Genomic DNA, 20555 nt, shown 5'->3' on the forward strand with positions numbered 1-20555 from the left:
TAAGACGATCCGTTGCCCATCGTCCGTTGCTAAGACGATCCGTTGCCCATCGTCCGTTGCTAACACGATCCGTTGCCCATCGTCCGTTGCTAACACGATCCGTTGCCCATCGTCCGTTGCTAACACGATCCGTTGCCCATCGTCCGTTGCTAACACGATCCGTTGCCCATCGTTCGTTGCTAACACGATTTGTTGCCCATCGTCCGTTGCTAACACGATCCGTTGCCCATCGTTCGCTGCTAACCCGGTCTGATACTTGCCGCCCTCTGCTAGGGCGATTCCCTGCTTATCGCATTCTGCTCCTGAACCAATCGGTAACTTTCTGTATCTTCAAAAACCTTCAGATACAATGGTTATAAGTTATTACGACGAGACTATTCCCATCACACATTAATTCATATTTAACACTTTCAAGGAAGTGAATAGGTATGAAATATGTACACCACCGATAAACTGATAATAGAGAATGAAGACAATTTCAAAAAGTTGAGCTTAGAAACGGCTGGAAATCCAGTACAATGACAAAACTGCAAATCTGATTTCCTTCAATACAACTGAGACTGCCAACCCTGCCCTCGTAGCCCAAAATCGCGGAACAAAGGCCTTCAAATTTTCCCCAACTTCCTTGCGCATACAACACGCATAAGCTTAAAGCCCACAGCTACCCTGCGAGCCTCGGAAATCAGCTTCCTCATCTTCCACAAGGCGCGCGGTTGGTGAATATTAAAATCAATAGCATTACCTATTCATAAAATTTCATATCGCCCGGCAACATTAGGAGATAAGAGCGGGCCAGATATTGTATTACCCCGTGAATATTTTATCGGGGAAAAAGGTTCCCCCACCCCGCTAAGAAAAAAAAGGAGAAGGGAACAGTAGTACAAGGGGAAAGGGGTGACGTAAAGATTGAACCATTTCTGGTGGATAAATGTTTGTAATATACACGAGAAGAGGTCCTTGGGGCACTGAATGAAGTGTGTACGCTACGCCACAAGAAAGAAAACTTGCAAATTTAGAAACCTGGCTGCCCGATGCCAGTAGGAACCTTTCAGTCAAAGGTAGCGAGCAGCGTTGATTACAATTCGACCAGTAACTTTTACTGTGGAAGGCAGCAAGGAATGCTGCTGACAATTCAAGCGGAAATGGGAATGGTGTTCTCGCTGGAAAAGAAAAAGTGAGTGGTTGCCTTGCCGACAAAATTAGAAGCTAGAAACTCTAACACAATGTGTTAATTCAAGTATCAACCAGGGCTGTTATAGCTCCAGGAATTCTAAATAAATTCAATTCTGGTCCAGGAGGGAAAATCAGCAAGTGTAAATGGGTTCTAGATAGTAATGAACCTTTTTATGTTTAAAATATTTTAACTTGGTGCAGGAACACTTTTTCCCAATAAATTTTAATACGGTCCAGGAATCTTTTTTTACCGGATCAATTTAAATCCGGTCCAAGTTCCGTATTGAAATGAAACAATAGCCAACCTGGACCGAATTCAAATCGTGCGAGAAAAAAGATTCCGGTCCTGTTGCGGAACCCATGAGCGTGCACTCCGGTACAGCAAGGCCAGCAGTGGTGGCACACAGCATAACTGTTACAAATTAATTCTTTTAACTTTTGCTTTCTCATCATTTCTTCCGGGTTGCTTCAACACAATATCAACCGGCAAGCGTCCAAGGTTCGTCCTTTTCCGATATGGGGCCATCAACACCCTCGCGCGGCCTGTTAACAAAACATCTGCGTAGTATCACCACCCCGGCAATGCCATCAGAAACCCGAAAAATACCCCGGCGACCTTCAGGGATCCAATGGGAGGGGACGCTGTGTGGAGACAAAGCTTGTTTTCCAACCCGTAAGGGCTGGAAGAAAGCAAAGACTGCCATCGGTCAACCTGCTGATGTCCTCAGTGTTGCGAACTGCACGATTAAGTGTACTGTATACTGTCAGCGATGTAGCATATCCACCAAGCTAGTTAAAATTTATATTCATAAATAAACTAAAGTTTCAAAACACAGGAGAAACACAAAAATATGATTGCTGACTTACGGATGATATATTCTATGTGAAGATAAACGTTTCCGAGCGTTCGGTCTATTAAGACAGCCAACATGTCCATGGACACATCCGCCAAATAGAGTTGGTAAAACTCGCTGGCCGCGGTCACACTTTTTCAAGCGCTTTGCGAGGTGAAAAGTTATGGCTTTTTTGGCGGGTGAATTTCTATTTGTTTGCTTCAAAAACTTTAGTGTTTACTATTTACTACGGAAAGAACTACGTTGTGCCAAAGTAGATTTGTGAATATTGCAATGTGTGAAAATCTTGAAAATTGTTTCAATCATCCATGATCGTCTGACAACAGACCAACTGAAATTCTTAAAAATGAACAACTGCGTCAGGACATTCATCTTTCTCCTTAGAGACGTTATGGAAACAGTATCAGGTAGAGTGTTAATTTTTTCATTATAACGTACCATGTAGAAGCAATGAATTCTTGGTTTTCCTGCTTCCCCAACGGAAAATGTCACCTCACGCCACTGACAGAACCCATTAGAATTTATGGGTTCCTGGACCTATAAAAACCGTGGTATCAATTTTCCTGTCAGTCTTGCTAATAATCTTCTCCAAAATTTGAGGTCACCAAATTGAGGCAACTGTGGTAAACAGCGCAGCCAGGTCAACATATTTCATGATCTGAATGTAACGAGGTAAGAATATTACGACAAGATGGCCTCCTTCACTCAACCAGGGGAAACCCAAGGTATATAGGCCGAGGCGCCTGCGTGCAGGAAAAAAGAGATTATTCATTAAATATATATATTTGTCAATACCATCCAAAATTCTACATCGAAGTGGAATAGAGACATCATGGAACTGTTTTGATCCCCGGGTCACTTCCGTGAGTTTGTGCACGATGTGCAAACGTCAAGATCAAAAGGCCTGGAGGCGTTGTGTGTGCATCCGTAATGTGACGTGAGTGTGGGAAAAACAACATGTGTGAATATGTGCGTGACTTAAAATAAAGAAATGATCACGATGGAGAATTAGACATTTCTTAATGCTAGTCGCAAATTCAAAAGGTAACCACACTTATTTATAAGGGGAGGGCTGGGTTGAGAATGACCCTTTGAACGTTAAGGTTATTTATTAAAAACAAAACTGTGTTCTGTTCGTATTCTTTAAACATAACATGAGGTAGCGGGAGAAAGTTCTTGCGCAGTGACTGTTTCCTGTCTAATACTATTTAATTTTTTATTCTTCCGAAGAGTATGTACTCTATATTGCTCCACGAAAAACCTTGAAAATGTTTGTATTTCGGTTATTTTAAACAGTTTTTCTAACTCCGCCTTAATCGCGATGATGAGGTTGAAAGATGAACTGATTAAAAGACGATAGAAGAAATACCATGGTACGCCCATGCTTAACCAGGAATCGAACGCAGAACCTCTGGCTTCTTATCGTAGAGGGTGATGATGACCAATCCTCCACAGAGACTGGCTTGAAAATGTTTCGGCATTTCAGTTCTCATCTGATGTCGTGTGAAAGAAAGCGAAAGCTCGATTAGCAAAATGTTAGTTGAACATGGCACTAGAAAATTATTGTTGCTTTTGATATAAGGCGACATTTAATAGTAAAAACGTGTTAGGGGCATCTGAGTGGGTCATTTCAATTTGATAAAATTAATGTGTTACTATTTATGCTACGTAGTTGACAGGAATGATAAAGGAACAAGATAAAACAATATAAATAGTCTGCGAGATATTAGATTGTATTCTGTCTGGGGTTTGTTGATTCGGTGCAAATTGTAACATGTTAACCAAGGCAGACACTGATTTATTAGTTAGTTTCGTTGACGCTATAGTGATGACAGTGGAAAATATGGCAACTTTCTGTTATTGCTGCAAATGCAAAAGTAACATTTGCGATGTCAAAATAATCAATTTTTTGTTACTCCTAAATTATGCAAACAAAAATATAAAATAATAATATCGGCGGAAAAATGCCGCACGACCAGGACTCGTACTGGGGCCTGTAACATACTAGTCGAGCCTACAATTTCGCTCAAATTACTACGTATGACAGTGCCTTGCGTGCCAAGTCAAAGGCAAAAATATAATCACTACTTTCTTGTCACTACCGAAGATATAAAGTTTGTCAAGTTTCCACAGATAGGCTAACCGGGACTGGACCAATATTTCAAATGTGTTTTTATTAATTGATTGAATTAAATTTTTTGGGTGCCTCGGCACATAAAGCCACTTTGCACCCTTCTAAGTATACGAAAAAATTCCTTTATCTAAAACCCTTACCTAAAAGTTTAAAAACGGGTGTATAAAGAGCCACTTAAGTGCAAGTTGTAAAAGGACCTGCACGGGACAAACCCAACACATTAAAGAAGACAAGGACAGTCTAAAACCTTCCTCAGAAATTCCGATTTGTATCCAACTTTCGCAAAGTCAATAAGTTGGACATCCAGGTACGCCGACCGCTTCTCCGATTGGACGCTGGCAAAACCTGCGAAAGCAAGAACAGAACCACTTTGTTGGCCAAAGCTCTCTCTGAAAAGTCATCAATGAGGAGCAGGCTCGCCGCGAAACCCGTCCAATTGCGTGCTTCCCCCTAACACCTTCGGACACACAATCGTGACACCCGAGCCGAAGATGCTGCTGCACGCGACACGCCAAAAAATTCTTTTCTGGTAATAACATGTCGCTGGGCCTCATGCAACTTCTATACCTACGGTGGAAGCCACAAAGTGCTGGGCGCACAGGCGAGAAGAGCAAAAGTCAAGCGATCAGAGGAGGTGTCTGCAGAGCGTGAACGTGTATTTGAGCTTCGGTGATTGATAATGAATTACGTTCTATAAAAAAGAAGTCCCGAACAAAGGGCAAGCGCCAACTTTCTAGAGATCTCTCGTGACTCCGGGGGCGGTAACCTTAGAATAACAGATTCTGTCGGAGCAACTGAACTGTTGTAGTGTTTCTCAAACAAGACCTTGTCTTAGATATTCTGATTATACACGAGAAATGTACTCTGAACAAGACTCTGCTTGATTAGCTGTCTCTTGCTTTGTTACAGGTAGCTGTACTTTCTTAGATACGTATATTCAAAAATCCTTCGACAGCCACAAGGGAAAAGTTCATTTTAATTACACGTAGTGTTGCTTGGATTTCTATAATAGTTTGGCGGCGTACAAACTACAGTATTGATGGACATTTGTGCACTCATAAACTAATATTAGTGGATTGGACGATTTAAACCGCTGAAAATGAAAGAACTGCGACATTATTGCTATCTGTGGTAGGAGTTTGTCTGAATATGTAGTCGACTGACGGTTCGACTAGAGTTCGTCTGAATATGTAGTGGACTGACGGCTCGACTAGAGTTTGTCTGAATATGTAGTCGGTTCGAATAAAATGAGTAGATAGTAATCATTACTCAGCTGGAACTGTCTGCTTCCCGTTAGTTTGCCATAAATTATAGCAATATAGCAGGTCACTTTGCAAGTTTATTCGTGTCCAAAGATATTTTTCTCCAACTTTTGGAAGAGGAAGGCGGTTGTTTGTAATAAGAACATAGTTACTCATATAGATTAAAAAAAATCCCGAGTTAAGCTTTTGCAAGCTCCATTTCATTAGTTTTCTCATCATATGGGAATGAATCAAATTTAGCAAAACGATTTTACTGGAAAAACTTGCATGATTCAACACTGTTTACTCTGCAACGAAAAGTTCTTGCAAGCACCGACATTCAACTACCTTATAGCCCAAAATTAGTGCAAGATGCCTAACATTTTATTTCCTTTATGTGATCCGTACATCAAGATTAACTTTCCGCTCAGATTTTTCTCGTTATTGAAGGAGGTTCCACTCAAAGACCTCACCGATAGCACAATGGTCTAGGAGTTGCACCTCGCTTACTCGGGTACTGTTATATCGACTACCCAATGATCTTCGCGTGGATGCTTCTAATTTGAAACCTGGTACACGCTATTTTTGTACGCTGAAAGTGGAAGTTGATAAATACAATGGCCTTCAATGTCGCGTTTCGCCACAGGCTCGATCAGATGACCATGCCACGTGTTGCCAAGATACAAGTAACATGATAAAGCACCACCTCCTACCTCTCTCCTCCCCCCCTTTCAACCAACACAAAGCACTTTCTGACACGCAGAAAAAAAAAACACTCATATTACGTACTAATGCTTCCATTTTCTTTATCTAGCCACAGAAGTGAAAAGGTCCTCGCAGCGGGACGCCGTCAGGCTGTAACAAGTCGATGAGCAACTTTCGAATTACAATATTAAAGGACAAACGTGTATGGAAACAAGGCGTCTGAAAGTAAAGTCCAGACTTGTAAAAATTGGCGCAATGAGCAAAGGGTAAACATTAAACCTTATACTTTTTTTTTCTGTTGTGAATAAATATTTACAGAAAATGGAAAGGTTCCTGCCCGATCGTCAGTCAATCTACAAATGCCGTAAATTCCTTGTAAAACACCTGCTGAACGATTTCACATTTTCTGTCTTACATAAAGTTCACCCTAGCTACGTAATCACACAGAAGAAGTTGCATGTAGCCGAAGCTTACAATTCCAACTGTTGTTGTCCACTGCCCAAGTCCTCATTCACATGACGTTACAATGTCCTGTTAACATGAAGGATGCAGAAGGAACAATGAGTTAGAGACAAGGGAACGTTCTGCAATGGACCAACTACTATTAGAAGTCAAAATTCCATATGACAGGAGAGAACAAGAGAAAATACTATATGTGAAAACCAATGATGTCGTGAGTTCTCCAGCCGTAGCTAGTCGGAGCTCGTTTCTGTTGAACATAGTGCTGGTAGATTTGCTTTAATTTTTATTCTAATATGCAAGTATTTTATTTATACGTGTTTTGTTTAGAATTATTTTATTAGGTTGTGATTTTTTTCTTATTTAAGTTTTTTTTTTTTAGGGTTTACTTATTTTTGGGTACTTGGGACATTACCTCGATTTGGGTATGATAAATAAATATATTTGACTTGAAGGAGATTTCTTCCTAATTCTTAATTTTTTTGTTGGTTTTAAGGCTTTTATTATATCAATATATGTGTAATTGCTTAATAATTAGGATATTCATATTCCTAGAATGATTATATTCTATTTTATGTTTTCAAGACATACACTTAATGTTCAGCTAAGGGAATGATATGCAAAAGAAACGACAAGAAAACAAAAATGGCGGGAAAGGGGACAAAGAAATACTGGAGGACTTTGAAAGTGGTGATAAATAACCATTAACGAATGCATGAACTGTACCATTAAGTCGAGAATGTCCAAATTAATAAGGGCACTAGCACATAGTGTCCACAAAAAATCCTCCAAAGCAATATGTACAAGTAAAATTGCTGTGAGTTTGGAATAGTCCCATAGGTCGCAATCTAACGTAAAAACTATGGAATATTGCACTAAGTAGAAGGAGAGAGAGAGAAGTGACGGAAAGTGGAGAATACACGAGAACATCTTTCTCACCACAAAAGAAGGAAGGTAACTACATCAGCTACATCTTATCGCCCAACATATGAAACAAGAGAACAACGACAGTACGTTCATGACATGGAACTACCCCACTGGTGCAACAGCACAGGCTTCTCCCCCTTAGCAACCGGCAGAACTAAACATTGTTTCCAGTGCATTACGTGTTATTACGTCGACCACTGGACTAAAGAAGCGTTGTAGCAGACATCAGATAAACTTCTGCACTCGAAGCGCAGGACTGCACTTCCTCCTGCCCACTGGAAGGAGTCCCTTGCAATTGCGTGATCTCAAGGAAGAGTTACAAGAAAGCTAAGCGCTATGCCGCAGATCAAGGCCAGTGATTCGCGGATGAAATACCATGAACAATAATACAGAGCTCTTTTGGCTGTGAAACAGTAATGGTCTGAAGCGCGTGGGGATGATATCACCGTCAGATCCCACAGTACAACTCCGACGCACCTACGAAAAAAAATATTTCATGTTATCACGCTACGAGCAACTTTTTTTCTGAAAATGTTATTTCTTCTAGACACACCCTCACGGTAGAGTAATTTGCAATTGCAAAAAACTTCGCTCCGTCGACGAAGTTTCCGGACACGATATATTTTCATCGGCTAGTTCTTCAACCGACTTTAGCAATGGTGTGTTTCTTGACGGCATTCTTACCCAGTGTAACTGGGAATTCGGCTGGCGAATGGTATTTGAAACTTGCAACGTATGTATACATGAATTTAGCCATGTGCACATGTTAAATCAATAGTGGTGGAAAAAACCAAACGACATTGCAGCAACCTAATGCAGAACAAAACTGTGATGTCCTTGAGCTCATACTAGAAATGATCATGATTTTCACGTCACCAGTTATCAACTGCAGTTTTTCAAACTGGAAAGAGCACTCTATATAATGAACATTAAAACCAATGAACATGAAAATTCTGGAGGTGAAATTATCTCAGATTTTGAACCCAGTGTCCTTCCTGCGCGATAAAACTTGTTAATATTTCACAACTCCGAACGATGAGGCATGGCAGAAGGTTGTTGGTGTTCTAGGTGGTTTTGCACATTGTTCAGAACTGATGTGACAAATTCAAAACGACATGTCCAATGCAACGGGACCCTTTGGTTATAAGATATCAACGTACGACACATATGTTTATGTTGCTCCTTTGAGAGACATCCAATAATATCCGATCATTACTGTTGTCAACACCAATTTCCGTCGCCTATCGCGATGTGAACGCTTCGGAATTTTACCTCCACGGGAGATGCAACAGACAACAGAGTTGCGAAATCATCATTATCGAAACTGACAGCCTCCTACATGCCCAGTTCTTAACTGGAACAACGTCGACGGAGGTCCAGCGAGCGTTGCTATGGTTACTTGCTGCTCTTGTCCATCTCGAGAGGTCACATCCCCAGGGAGTTCCAGTATTGGAGGTTCCGGAGCGTCCAAAGTCTCCCTCCCCCGCTTGGTACCGCCCAACTAGATTGATCCAAACACTGAGGGTGACCGAACAGTATTTCATTTTAATGGTCCCAGAGGCCTGGATTCCATTAAAGTGTTTCTCTGGAAGTTTACTCCACGCTGGCCACTGGGACCATTAGCCTTAGACGAAGAACCAACAAGCCCGGGAGATTGCAAAAGGGGCCCCACTCTATCCATCTACATATCCTTCGCGTTTCCCTGCATTCTTTTCTCTCTCTCTCTCTCTCGGCGAGGAGACTGAGAGGCCAATCTTCATCCTTCACTCCGAAAGCTGAGGCTTTCTTCCTTCGACGTCTCCCGTGGGGATTGCTTATTTTGGTGGCCGATTTTTCAGACCCATCTCCATCTTTTAAGAGCATCTTTCGCCACCATTATGGCTACCACGAGAGAAGGAGGAAATGGGTCGATTCTCCTCCGTCGGAGCCAAAACTGGTAGGGACAAACCTTGACAATTTCCTTGACGACCAGTACACGCCTTACGATCCCGTCAGTAAACAAACATCGCGCCGGGCTCGAAAACAAGGTAGTTTTGCAACCGATGCGACTACTTGAAAACCTAGTCTAGTAACTAAGCAAACAGTGTTTTTGGGATCACTGATCGTGTAAATTTCGCGAGTATTACAGGAGTTTTATCCTAGTGCAAAAAATGTTACATATTGTTGAGAAATTTATCTATCCATTTCTTACAATCAGACTGCTCTTATACAAATCATCAGCAAATTAGATGACTGCAATGACCACCTTTAACATCATTTCAGATGCTGAAGTACTCGTTGATATGTAAAATACTATGTCTTCCAGATACTGAGTTACAAATTGCATCCTATATCGTAATTAAATAGATACAAAAAATAACTTTATTCACCTTTTCCTTAGTTGAAAACTACAAATATCACATCATTAATTTCAAAAGATATTCAACTTTGTGTACTAACCTTAGAGTATCCGACGAGCTCAAATGAAAATTCATAAACAACTTCAAATTTCTACAGATCTTTTGTTCTTCGATAAGCAGCAAAAAATTGCAACAAGTACTGCATTTTTAAGCATAAGACTATGACAAGCATTCGTAGCATTCATACTGCAACATACACTACAAGATTTCTATTGGAATCGTTCTGAGATGAAACTGATTTCTACTAGGGAACAAGACAAATATATACAAATGAATAATTAATTATGAAGCATACACTGCAGGAAAATACACCTTGAATTGAGAGTAAATGCCGAATACCATTCATGATGTATTAAGGGTTTCAAAAACAGTTCTTGTTTTAGCAGAATTATCTAACTTCTCATCTTGAACCAAGCGCAGATAATAATTTCTACACCGATTTTCACGCTCTACAATAACAATTACATAGTTTGTTGTATCATGTCCCCGTAAAAGAGAGAGAGAGACAGAGTGCGTCACACACGCATGAGAATGATCATATAAATCTCCTGACCAAATATAGCATAAAGAAGCTCACTTATCCTTTGCTGCTGACTTGCGACATAAAGGTACACACGTGAAGTGTTACTATCATGATTACTTTTATCAAGCAAATACTTCTTTAATATGAAGAAATGTTGGGTTGGACTTGTAAAATTAATCCTCACTATTGTGGAATTTAGCGGTATTATAATAATTATTTTAAAGAAAAATGCTAATTAAGTAACAGCCTAGTTTCTAGCCACTGCGGTCACACATGTAAAGGATTATTAGGCATATTAACAGCAAAGTTGCTGTAAGTAGTTGGTAAACTGGTAGCTAGTTTCCTGCTGCTAAAAGTAGCAAGATCCTTATCCTCTTGCTTCAATTGTCAGCAACTTGTTTTTTACTTTTGACACTATGGTTGCTAGTTTACTTGACAGCAATCTCTTCTTGACAACCGAGTTGCTACTAGAGAACAAGGTGCATATATACAAATAACAACCGAAGATGTATTTTCCTGTACTATCTATACACAAAAGTGGAGAGATCTAATGCTACAGCAACTAGGAAAGAATACAGATGAAAATACAGTAAAGAAACTACATACAAACAACCATCAAGAAAAAAAAAAAAATAGGCCATACCGTGTAGAAATCAAGATCTTCTCTGCTTGACTTCTGTCCAGGGGCAAGCATGGAAGAAAAAAAGACATAATATGGTAATGTATTATTTTGAAAATTTAATATGGAAAAATAGAGAAACAGGAACATTATTTCTGGCATTAATTTACAACATTCACACTCCGACGTTATACATACGCAAGCACTCGCACATACATGTATATAAACACACACACAGGTCACACTTATCAAAAAGCAAAATGGAACACAGTTCTGGCAGAATAGAGGAGAAAAAATATATGCCGAGAGCCCTTGGGTCGCTTGTACTTGGCAGGGGTAACAGTGAGTATGCTAGCGAACAGTATGTATCAGATAACCGCATTTTATGCGGACATGTACAAAGGCAGTTTTTCATCCTGCCTGTCCCCCCAAATTTTTCCAGTCCCTGTAACATTTTTGGACAAGGTTTGCGGACAGGGGGGAGGTGATGAAACGTTAGTAATTTAACAACGCCACTACAACCGGGCTGATTTACGTCCAAAGCCAATTTAAAACACAAATGTATGCTATCATTAATGTGTGGTGATGGTAGTGCCAGCTGGGGGAAGGGGGTTGGCAGCCTCCTTCCCTCCCGGCGCCGCCATCACGAGGAAAAACATACAAAAACACTCTGGTTATTATAAATGTGTTTTTTCAAGGGGGGGCTTGGGAGGGTACCAACCTTTTCCCATCATGTTCCAAATTCATCACTCTCCAATCAGCACAGACCAGGGGCGCTCTAAAAACAAGTAAATGATGGAATGTGGTCGGAAATTTTATATCGCAGCTCATTTATTAGCAATAATTACGTTTGTTCACTCTCACCCCATTTTCCTCTTTAGGGAAGGGACGAACACATCAATATGGGGGACAATAAACACTGGAAAAAGAGGAGGATGTTTAGATCATTTTGCAAGTGGATTTCGGTATCAACATGTAAAAAAAATCCGCTCTACTTAAATGAAGCAAATGCATAATTATCTTATTTTTCACACACCCCTCCGTACAGTTCCACAGAAGTGAACAATTAATAATGTTTGGCTGTGTTCTTGGAAATTTCCAAGTTGTGCTGAAAAATCCAAACCTTACAGGTCCGTCACAAAGTATTTCACGCTTCATCACACCGACCTTAAATTCGGTATACACAAGAAAAAAAATCACACATTCATGCAAATAATAGTTCTTAAAAATAATTCAGCAACTTAGAGTATTATTATTGTCACACAGGAAACAAATGCAATGACTTTTTATCTTTACCAGACTCTTCCCAAAATTGGGAATTTACACTATGCTTGCAAACAGTTCTAAAAACACAAAATAAACTACGAGGGGGGGGGGGGAGTACGCTAAATGCTTTTTACATTTCTTTCTTATTTTTCCTGGTCAAACTTATATTGATCCATTCCGAAAACCCAACGAACTATTGGAGTCTAAAAAGTACGCATTTTGTGTGAATTGACAAGTTTCTTGTGAGGAATCAAAGATGAATGATTTTTCACTAATTCCATTTTGTGTGCAATCTCAATCTCATCAGTTATACATATCGTATACATTAAAATTAGTTTCGCCTTCCAGTTCATGGATGTATTATCTTCGCACTACATGATCAAAAGCTCCTGCAAGATCTACTGCACTCAACCCATAACTCCGCAGAGCATGGCGCTTTTATCAAAGTAATAATTACAAGCGTATGACTTCCCTGTAGTGTGAATAACAAAAGTTAAAACACTCATTTTTTTAAGAACAAAAAGAGTCTTTTTACACCCCCACAAATTCATCCTGCCAAAGAGTACGTACATAAATCAACACGGCAAGATTCTCATAATTTCCCTCGCAATTACTCAAATTTGCTTTGTAATGGGGGTTTCCACCGCTCAGATAAGTAACCGGCTATTTATCAAGCGAACAGTTTAATTTGGTGAAAAAAGAAACAAAACAAGCGAAAGCTTAAAAAGTGTATTTTTTTTCCTAAAAAAAAGAAAGCACGACAAGCGAAACCAGCGCGCATCTATTGCGAGGATGGAAGTTTGTTCATTATCAACACGCATTTATCACGGCATATTAGTGAGACGTTTATATCACACACGGTGCATATAAAAATCGCAGATTTATGAGAAGCTCTGCTGCTGCAAAAGGCCTCCTAATTGGTGGTTCTACTGATATCAGTACCACACATGCTTCCGCGTGCAGGATCTGCAGCAAGCCGAGTATGGAGCAATCTGTTGCAGATAGTTAGAGGGATAATTTTCAGAATGTTAACACTTGGGGTCTATCACGCATTGTGGATACACCTATCTCTGCTAATTTGCTCTGTTAATTGTACATCAGCGGTGGAAGATTATCTTCTGTGTAAGATATACTGCCTCGTTTCCGGTAAGCCATAGAAAAGTTCAAGGGTCCCGCTTGATTAGAAGTTCTAACTAGGTATGTACGTGGAGAAGGCATGACTGGAAAGGTTCCAGCAAACCAAAAAGACAATTGGGATCTTTAGGACTGGTCTCTAGTAGGGATGGCAATTTCCGGATAAAATTTTTTCTAGATATCGGATAATTTTCTATCTGGATATAGGATATTCTGGTATTTGGATATACGGGTTATCCAGATATCCGAAATATCCGGATATCCGTATTTTGAGACCATCCCTAGTCTCTAGGCGCACGTTCAAATGAGGTCCAACGGGGTGCTCACTTTAGGCGAGGGTTTAATCGTGTCTTGTGGCGTACCCAAGGGGGGGGGGGGGGTTGGTTGCTGGGCATCATAACCCCAATTTTGAGCACGCCACTGACTGCAGCATCCTGCACACTCTAGGGACGTTATCATATCCATTCTTTGATTTACGCTTTACGCCATCTACAGTGGGTTGTGTAGGTGTCCTTTCCGAAAAAAGCATTGCAATTGTAAGCACCAAGAACAAACGTGGAACAAATTAACGAAATATGAATGCCGAAAAAATTTAACGTCCTTGTTCGAGCCCTCATAGCTTTGGCCAAACACTTAGTTTTCTCAGCATTACTCGGCTTCATCCCCTTCTCGCAGCAGTTTGTTGCGGATTCTCTCCCCCTTTGCGAGAAAACTTCTTTAAAGATAGAAGGGGCAGGGAAAGCCGCTCTTGATGTCTCTTGTTGCGTCTTCACGCTCCCTGATGTCATTTGCATTCAGCGCCAGAGGTGAGCGCTGGATGAGCCATCATAGCGGTGGAATCACTTCCCAAGGATTCGCCATACCGCGCTTTTTTTTCTTCCCCTCCTTTCTTGGTGGGCTTCCGAGGCCTTTACCCTTTATTGGGTATTATCATTTTATTGACTCCAAATAGCTTGTAAAACGGGAGTGGAGGAAGCGCCTTGAGCTTTTACCCCCGGCTGAGGATGGGGGAAGGGTGAATTCTCTCGTTCCTCGCCAAGGGACAATTCAACAGAAGGAACGGCCTAATTCGCGGAGGTAATGGCTTGTAATCGGAAGTCCTCCTTGGCCATGTGCGGGCACTCTTCTTTTCCTCCTGTGTGTTGTTATTCAATCCTCTCCTTCTCTCCTCTTTCGAAAAGCTCCTGAACACTGCTTCAGACGAACATGCATATATGGTACAGTAAAATTTCAACAACCATACAGCTTCCAAAAATTCTAACTTCTTATACTTTTTCTCCGACACGAAGAAACAGGATAGTGCGACTTTGCGTGCAATATTTATGCCAGAAGCATTATTATACATGTTTCAAATATTCAGATAAAGAGAATCATTGAAGAAAAAAAAACTACGGTGCGTCCACCTTGATGCAATCACGAAGTGCATCATCATATTCTCTGAAGTTCCTGGTCTATTGTTTTGCACACCTTCGAAGAGAGTCGCTCATTTGACGTAGCACGCATGATCCCTCCCACTGCTCCGGTATGCTCTTCACGCGCATGCGCACAAGTCTAAAATGCATTACCGTGCATCTTTCTCTTGCGCAGGGCATTATAGGTGCGCTTACTAGCTACTACGACAAGTTACGAGTGACGTTAATCTCATTCAAGAAGTATTCAACTGCAGTGGGTTTGATGTGGAATATCACTACAAATAGTTTCAACTTCAGAAGGTTGTGGAAAACCAATTCCTTCAGCAAGGGTCAAACAACAAGAATTATTGCTACGTGCAGTAGTCTTGTAATTTGCAGGAAAATTAGTGCCCTTCTTCCAAAGGAAAGACCAAGTTACTGAGTATGAATTTACCACGAGGGGTCTTCCAGTTAACCAAATAACCCCTCATGCAGACGCGTCGACAATGTATCATTGCGTGTGCTTCGCAACTGGTAATTACATGTGCGCGAGTCAGTATTTTTACTCTTTCACGTGGTGAACGTACCAAAAAAACGTTCCGGCGTGTGGGGAAGGGGGGTGGTTTCTCTTCTAGCTGTGACTGCGCCGAAGTAGAGCGTGTGTCAAGCGAGAGCGAGAGAGAGACGCTCCTGGAAAGGTGACATTTTAGAAGACGTGGAATGCTACACAAATTCTACCCGGTCTGAGGGGCCATTTATATAACCCTCCTTGGCAAACTTTCAGGAAGAGGAGAAGTTTCAACCGGGAGCAGAAGGTAAGAGGAAGGAACGAAGATTGCGGGTTGGTGGAAGTGGCATTTCGTGTAGTCGTCGAGGTGTTTTGATGTCGAGGGGGGGAAAAAATCACTGCGTACATTACGGGGGTAACTCGCCTGCCTTTTGTTTGTAGCACCTTTAGCTGTTTTCACAGAGCACCTTGTGCGTCATGCGCGACGGAATCTTGGCTCTTGTAAATCTCTGCTGGCGTGGCTGGAGGGGGCACCCAGTGGCATTCCGGACAAACTTTTTCTAAAGGATGCATAAATACACTGTTTCGTCTGCGGCGAGGAGAGACCGGGCGATAAAAAAATGTACATTTACTTAATTTTCTATTTCTGTTTTGGTTACTTTCCGTCGCTCTTCTGCCTCTGGCGATGAAAACTGATGAACAAGCCTTACCCAATATGCGAGTCAGTGGCGTGTCCAAGGGAGGTTGATTGAGGTTATAACCTCCCATCCCACCTTTTAGGACAAATATTCCTTAAAAAAGAAGAACGTTCAAGACAGGAAAATATGGCAAAATGAGGAATGACTACTAAAAAAATTACACGTAATCCCTCTTCCGAAAATCATCATCAATCCCTGAAGATGAGTGTGACGTTAACCCTCGAAAGCTTATCCGGAAATCACTTGATTGATTTTACGAGAAAACCTCAGCATCATTCGCTGCGTGGAAAGATTCAAGTATTATTTCAGGTAAAGGTTGCCTTGGGGGGGGGGGGGGGTCGGAGGTAGCAAAGACACCGCACAGTAACACAGCATCAACGGTAGACATATCTTCTTAGGTACAGTCACAGAAGAAGAAATCAATTCTGTTTGCTGACCAGGTTGTTACGGAGTGGTTAGCGTATATTCCTAGGTGGGAATCCTCGGTATGAATGCATGTAATTCTTGATCTCTTTCATCATTCATCTTCATCTAAGGAGGTTGAACAGTGGGGTAAAATATCAGACAATATAAATCAGTTCGCTGACCTCCAACTTCCACACGCCCCAAGTGAACAGTGGTGATGATCACGCCCAGCTGCCCAAATTCGATACCCGGTAGAGGCACATAGCGCTTCAAATCTCACTTTAAGCTGTAGCTTGAGTCCCGATTCGCCTATCTATGCATAACAGTGGACGTAGAACCTAAAGAAATGCCGAACTGCCATGTGCAGTTTGACCAGCAATCGAGAAGGCATGAATTGGATTTTAGAGTACAGGAGTAGATCGAGAAAAATAACCAAATAAATCCTCCGCTGAACAGGATTTTCCCGGGCCATTCTAGGGGAACGTCTAGCTTGACGCGGACGCGGAGTGATCATTTATTTGACGCCTTGCTGTACTATACATGTAGTATATATGTTTTTACACCAAAACACTATTTACAACAACGAAAACCAAGACGTCGAGAACAAAAAACTTTCTCTTTAGTGAATGCACTAAATACTTGCCTGTTGCAGTAATCATCGGCGTGTCCAAGAGGGGTTGGTGGGGGTCATAACCTACTTTGGCTCAGTATTCCCTACATAAAAAGAACGTATAAGGCGGAAAAAATAGCAAAACGAGGGCTGATTACTAAAAAAGTTTACTAGCCACGCCACTAACGCTATATATTCTCAGATTGTTGAGGCACCCTTGCTAAACGGGTAAAGGGTGTGTGTGTGTGTGGGGGGGGGGGGTAAGCGGAGATCTGCGATGCGATTGAGCATCCGGCATCCTGACAAGCGAAGAAATCTCTCTTCTTTCAACGTAGGGCTCTCATTTGTCTGTTGGCTGCTCGGCCCGCTCCTGAAGCAAGGGTTGACAATCTACTGTCTTCAGACCCGTCATTGGCGAAAACTCAAAAAATTCTGGGCAAAAATAACATTTCTTCGATTATGCCTCGTCGCAACCATTTGCCAATATAGCGATATGAGGAAGAAAAAAAAAAGGTACAACTTGCCTCCCCCGACACCAAAACCGCCTCCTTATCCCTGCAACGTAACGACATCTAGTTTCGAAAAAAACCAAAAAAACCAAAAACAGAAGAGGTTAAGGAAAAAAAGATAAGACTTTGGAATGGAGATGTGTCAGGAAGACTCCATAGCTTGCACTATTTTTGACGGGAACAGATGCCAAGACAGAGAGAGTGTGTGTGTGTGTTTTCTTCGGAGGCTCTCTCCCAAGATTCTCCCCTTCTTTTTGCTCTCGAACCACATACGCTTCCACGCACGTCACCAACATACACAAACACGCACACGTCGACGCTCACGCACCGCAGAGATCCATCCGCAGAGCATTCGCGTTTTACGGCACGGAGATCTTAGAGCAGAAAACCAACCAACGCTCCGCCGCTTAGTGGAGAAATAAATATGTCAACTACGTGATCGTGGAGAAAATTCTTCCCGACGTTCTTCTTTTTTTTTTCCACATCCCACCAGAGGCAACACTGGGGGAATGCTGGGGTAGTACCTTTAATTATATTAACTTACGTTGCTCACAAATATCACTGCGTGGCTTTTTTTTAAATAGAAAAGCAACACAGAGCTCATTTAGAACTCCAGGTGTGGACATGTGACAATAAAAAGAGCAACACAACTAACCTGGTAGGCAAAATTATTATGCTCATTCTTCCGGAAGAATCGAATGACTATTTTATTGGTTACTTGGATATTTTGCGTTCTTCCAGTTAATCGTAAGGTTTACCTCGAGGTGGTCGTTTCTTCGGGTGTTTTGCCCTTCCCAACTGCCAAGGTTTTGGATACATTATCACACCTAAGGTTTTTAAAAGACTCAAATGTTCTGTCTTTATCACCAGGTTTAATAGACTGTAGAATAATTTTTAAAGTTTCATTTAAGTCTACTTTATAGGAACTCAGACTAATCTCATTTGGACATAAAGTTTAAATTTGGATCCGGATCACTGTGCAATGTGCCTCAAAAAAAAAGGGGGATCGAACCCAAGACCTTTTGAGAGAATAGGTTTTAGTTTTCTTTTTGTTTCATTTTCACTTTACTTCTCATATCTGATCTTTCAGTTTACCGTGACAGTGGAAGGAATTATGATAACATACTTTACATATATGCTTCCCCATGTATTCGAACTCTGGATCCCTATTTTCGCAAAACAATACTCTAATCTCTAGAACTTGGAAGTCGGCTTGGTTCCTGTTTACAGTGCGATATATTGTTTATAAAAAGTGTAAGTGTAGGTTGGAATTGATTGTCGATGAGGTCAGACATTCGATTGAAAATCGCCCGTCTTAACTGTAACTTTATGATCGTGAGCATTTAGATTGCATTATTAAGTGTTGGACCACATAATTGCTATTTTTCTGGTTATTCAAGCTTTGAGATGAAAGCTTTTTAAGTTGAATCAAAGCTCATAATTGATATTTCTTTTTACTGCGAGACAGAGCTGAGAATGAAGCCTGTACGTAGAGCTAGAACTGAGGATCATACCTCTACGTAGAGCTAGAACTGAAGATCATACCTCTACGTAGAGCTAGAACTGAAGATCATACCTCTACGTAGAGCTAGAACTGAAGATCATACCTCTACGTAGAGCCAGAGCCGATGATCATGCCCTTACGTGGAACCAGAGCTGAGGATCATACCTCTACGTAGAGCTAGAACTGAGGATCCTCTACGTAGAGCCAGAACTGAAAATCGTGACCTTTACGTATAACCACCAATGCTGAACAGATTTTATTATTAAATCCTTTACGTCAAGTCAGAGCCTGGAATTCAAGGAACAGACTTTTGAGTAGGTAAAATATCCACGAGTTTGAGCTTTGTGTGCACTAAATCTCTCTGGGCACTCATAAGAAAGGAACACAAAGAAGAAATAAGTTTAGAGATATTAGCGCGACTGTCACTTATAAGCTCTGGACTCAAAGCACAGCAGGATTTAGACCACCGTCCCGCCGAAATCATACTTTTTCTTGTTCCTAAGCTCCAGAAACTGGCATCTGGAACAACGTCAACCGAAATGTTTTCGTCCTCAGCTTCATAAGCCAGGAGACATCCTCGCTGTCAACCCCCTAAGCTTACAACACACGCTTGGAGGATGCGTGTTTAGCTTTCAGTCGCCAAAAATTCCTGAGACGAAGGCATCTCTTGGGGAAGGTTTTTGGCTTACGTTCTTCCTCCTAGTCTTTTTCCCAACCCACCCTCTCTCCCTCCTCCTTCCCCAAGCTCTCAGAGAACATATTCCAGACACCTTCGTCACATGTCCCTTCTGGCTGTCAGAGATTTTTACCAACCTTCTTCCTCTGGATGCAGCAAAAAATGGAAACGGGGGGTGGGGGGGGGGGGGGATGCGAAAGCACCACGGGGGAAAGATGAATTTTTGAAGTTAAAATTTCCATGAAACGTGAACCCTCGTTATTGATGGATGAGCTGTTTGCATCCGCTGGTCCAGCATGGGATCCTCTGAAGGTTTTGCGGTAAATAAATAAAAGTTGCTTTCTGCATCAATTTCAACTGCCCTAGCTTGAAAAGTACATACTTATTGCCTGCTTCATCCATCTTCTAACGGGAGTAGTCGAGGACAAGTTTTGCATGTGAATAATGTGAAGAAACTCGGTTGAAATAGACAATATACAGTCCGTCCGCTTTAGTCTGGATATGACTCATCGAACACCATCTCGCTCAAGCGCCGTATTTCATCTTCTGACGGAATCGCGGAATGCTTTCGTGGTTAGGTTAGGCTTCTCAGGTTTAAATCTCTAAGCATAAGTTATATTTAGCCTAACAACGGAAGCATTTAACCTAACCTCAGAAGACTAAATACGGCGCTGGACCGAGAAGGTGTTTGCGTTACGTGAGATCAACACAAGTGCGCATGCGCTAACTGGACGAGTTTACTGGCAAAACTGGGGGAGGATACAAGTGTAAAGCGAAAATAGTATTTGTTCCATTTAGAGAGTGTGTGCTACGAGTTGTT

The 20555-nt window shown here is 41.4% G+C and overlaps 1 protein-coding gene across 12 annotated transcripts in view; it reads right to left on the bottom strand.

The window, feature by feature from the left end:
* hth (Meis homeobox homothorax) overlaps nucleotides 1-20555 on the bottom strand; it is a 493174-nt gene that overhangs the window by 356919 nt on the left and 115700 nt on the right. For 8 of the 12 annotated variants that reach the window (XM_083118885.1, XM_083118883.1, XM_083118884.1 and 5 more), the window contains exon 7: nucleotides 11059-11091. The exons of the other annotated variants lie outside the window; for them this stretch is intronic. In XM_083118885.1, the coding sequence (XP_082975011.1) occupies nucleotides 11059-11091 (33 nt within the window). The remainder of the gene's footprint in view (nucleotides 1-11058; nucleotides 11092-20555) is intronic. 12 annotated transcript variants of the gene reach the window in all.

Source organism: Lepisma saccharinum, chromosome 3 (assembly GCF_977018435.1).
Source record: "Lepisma saccharinum chromosome 3, izLepSacc3.1, whole genome shotgun sequence".
NCBI lineage: Eukaryota > Metazoa > Arthropoda > Insecta > Zygentoma > Lepismatidae > Lepisma > Lepisma saccharinum.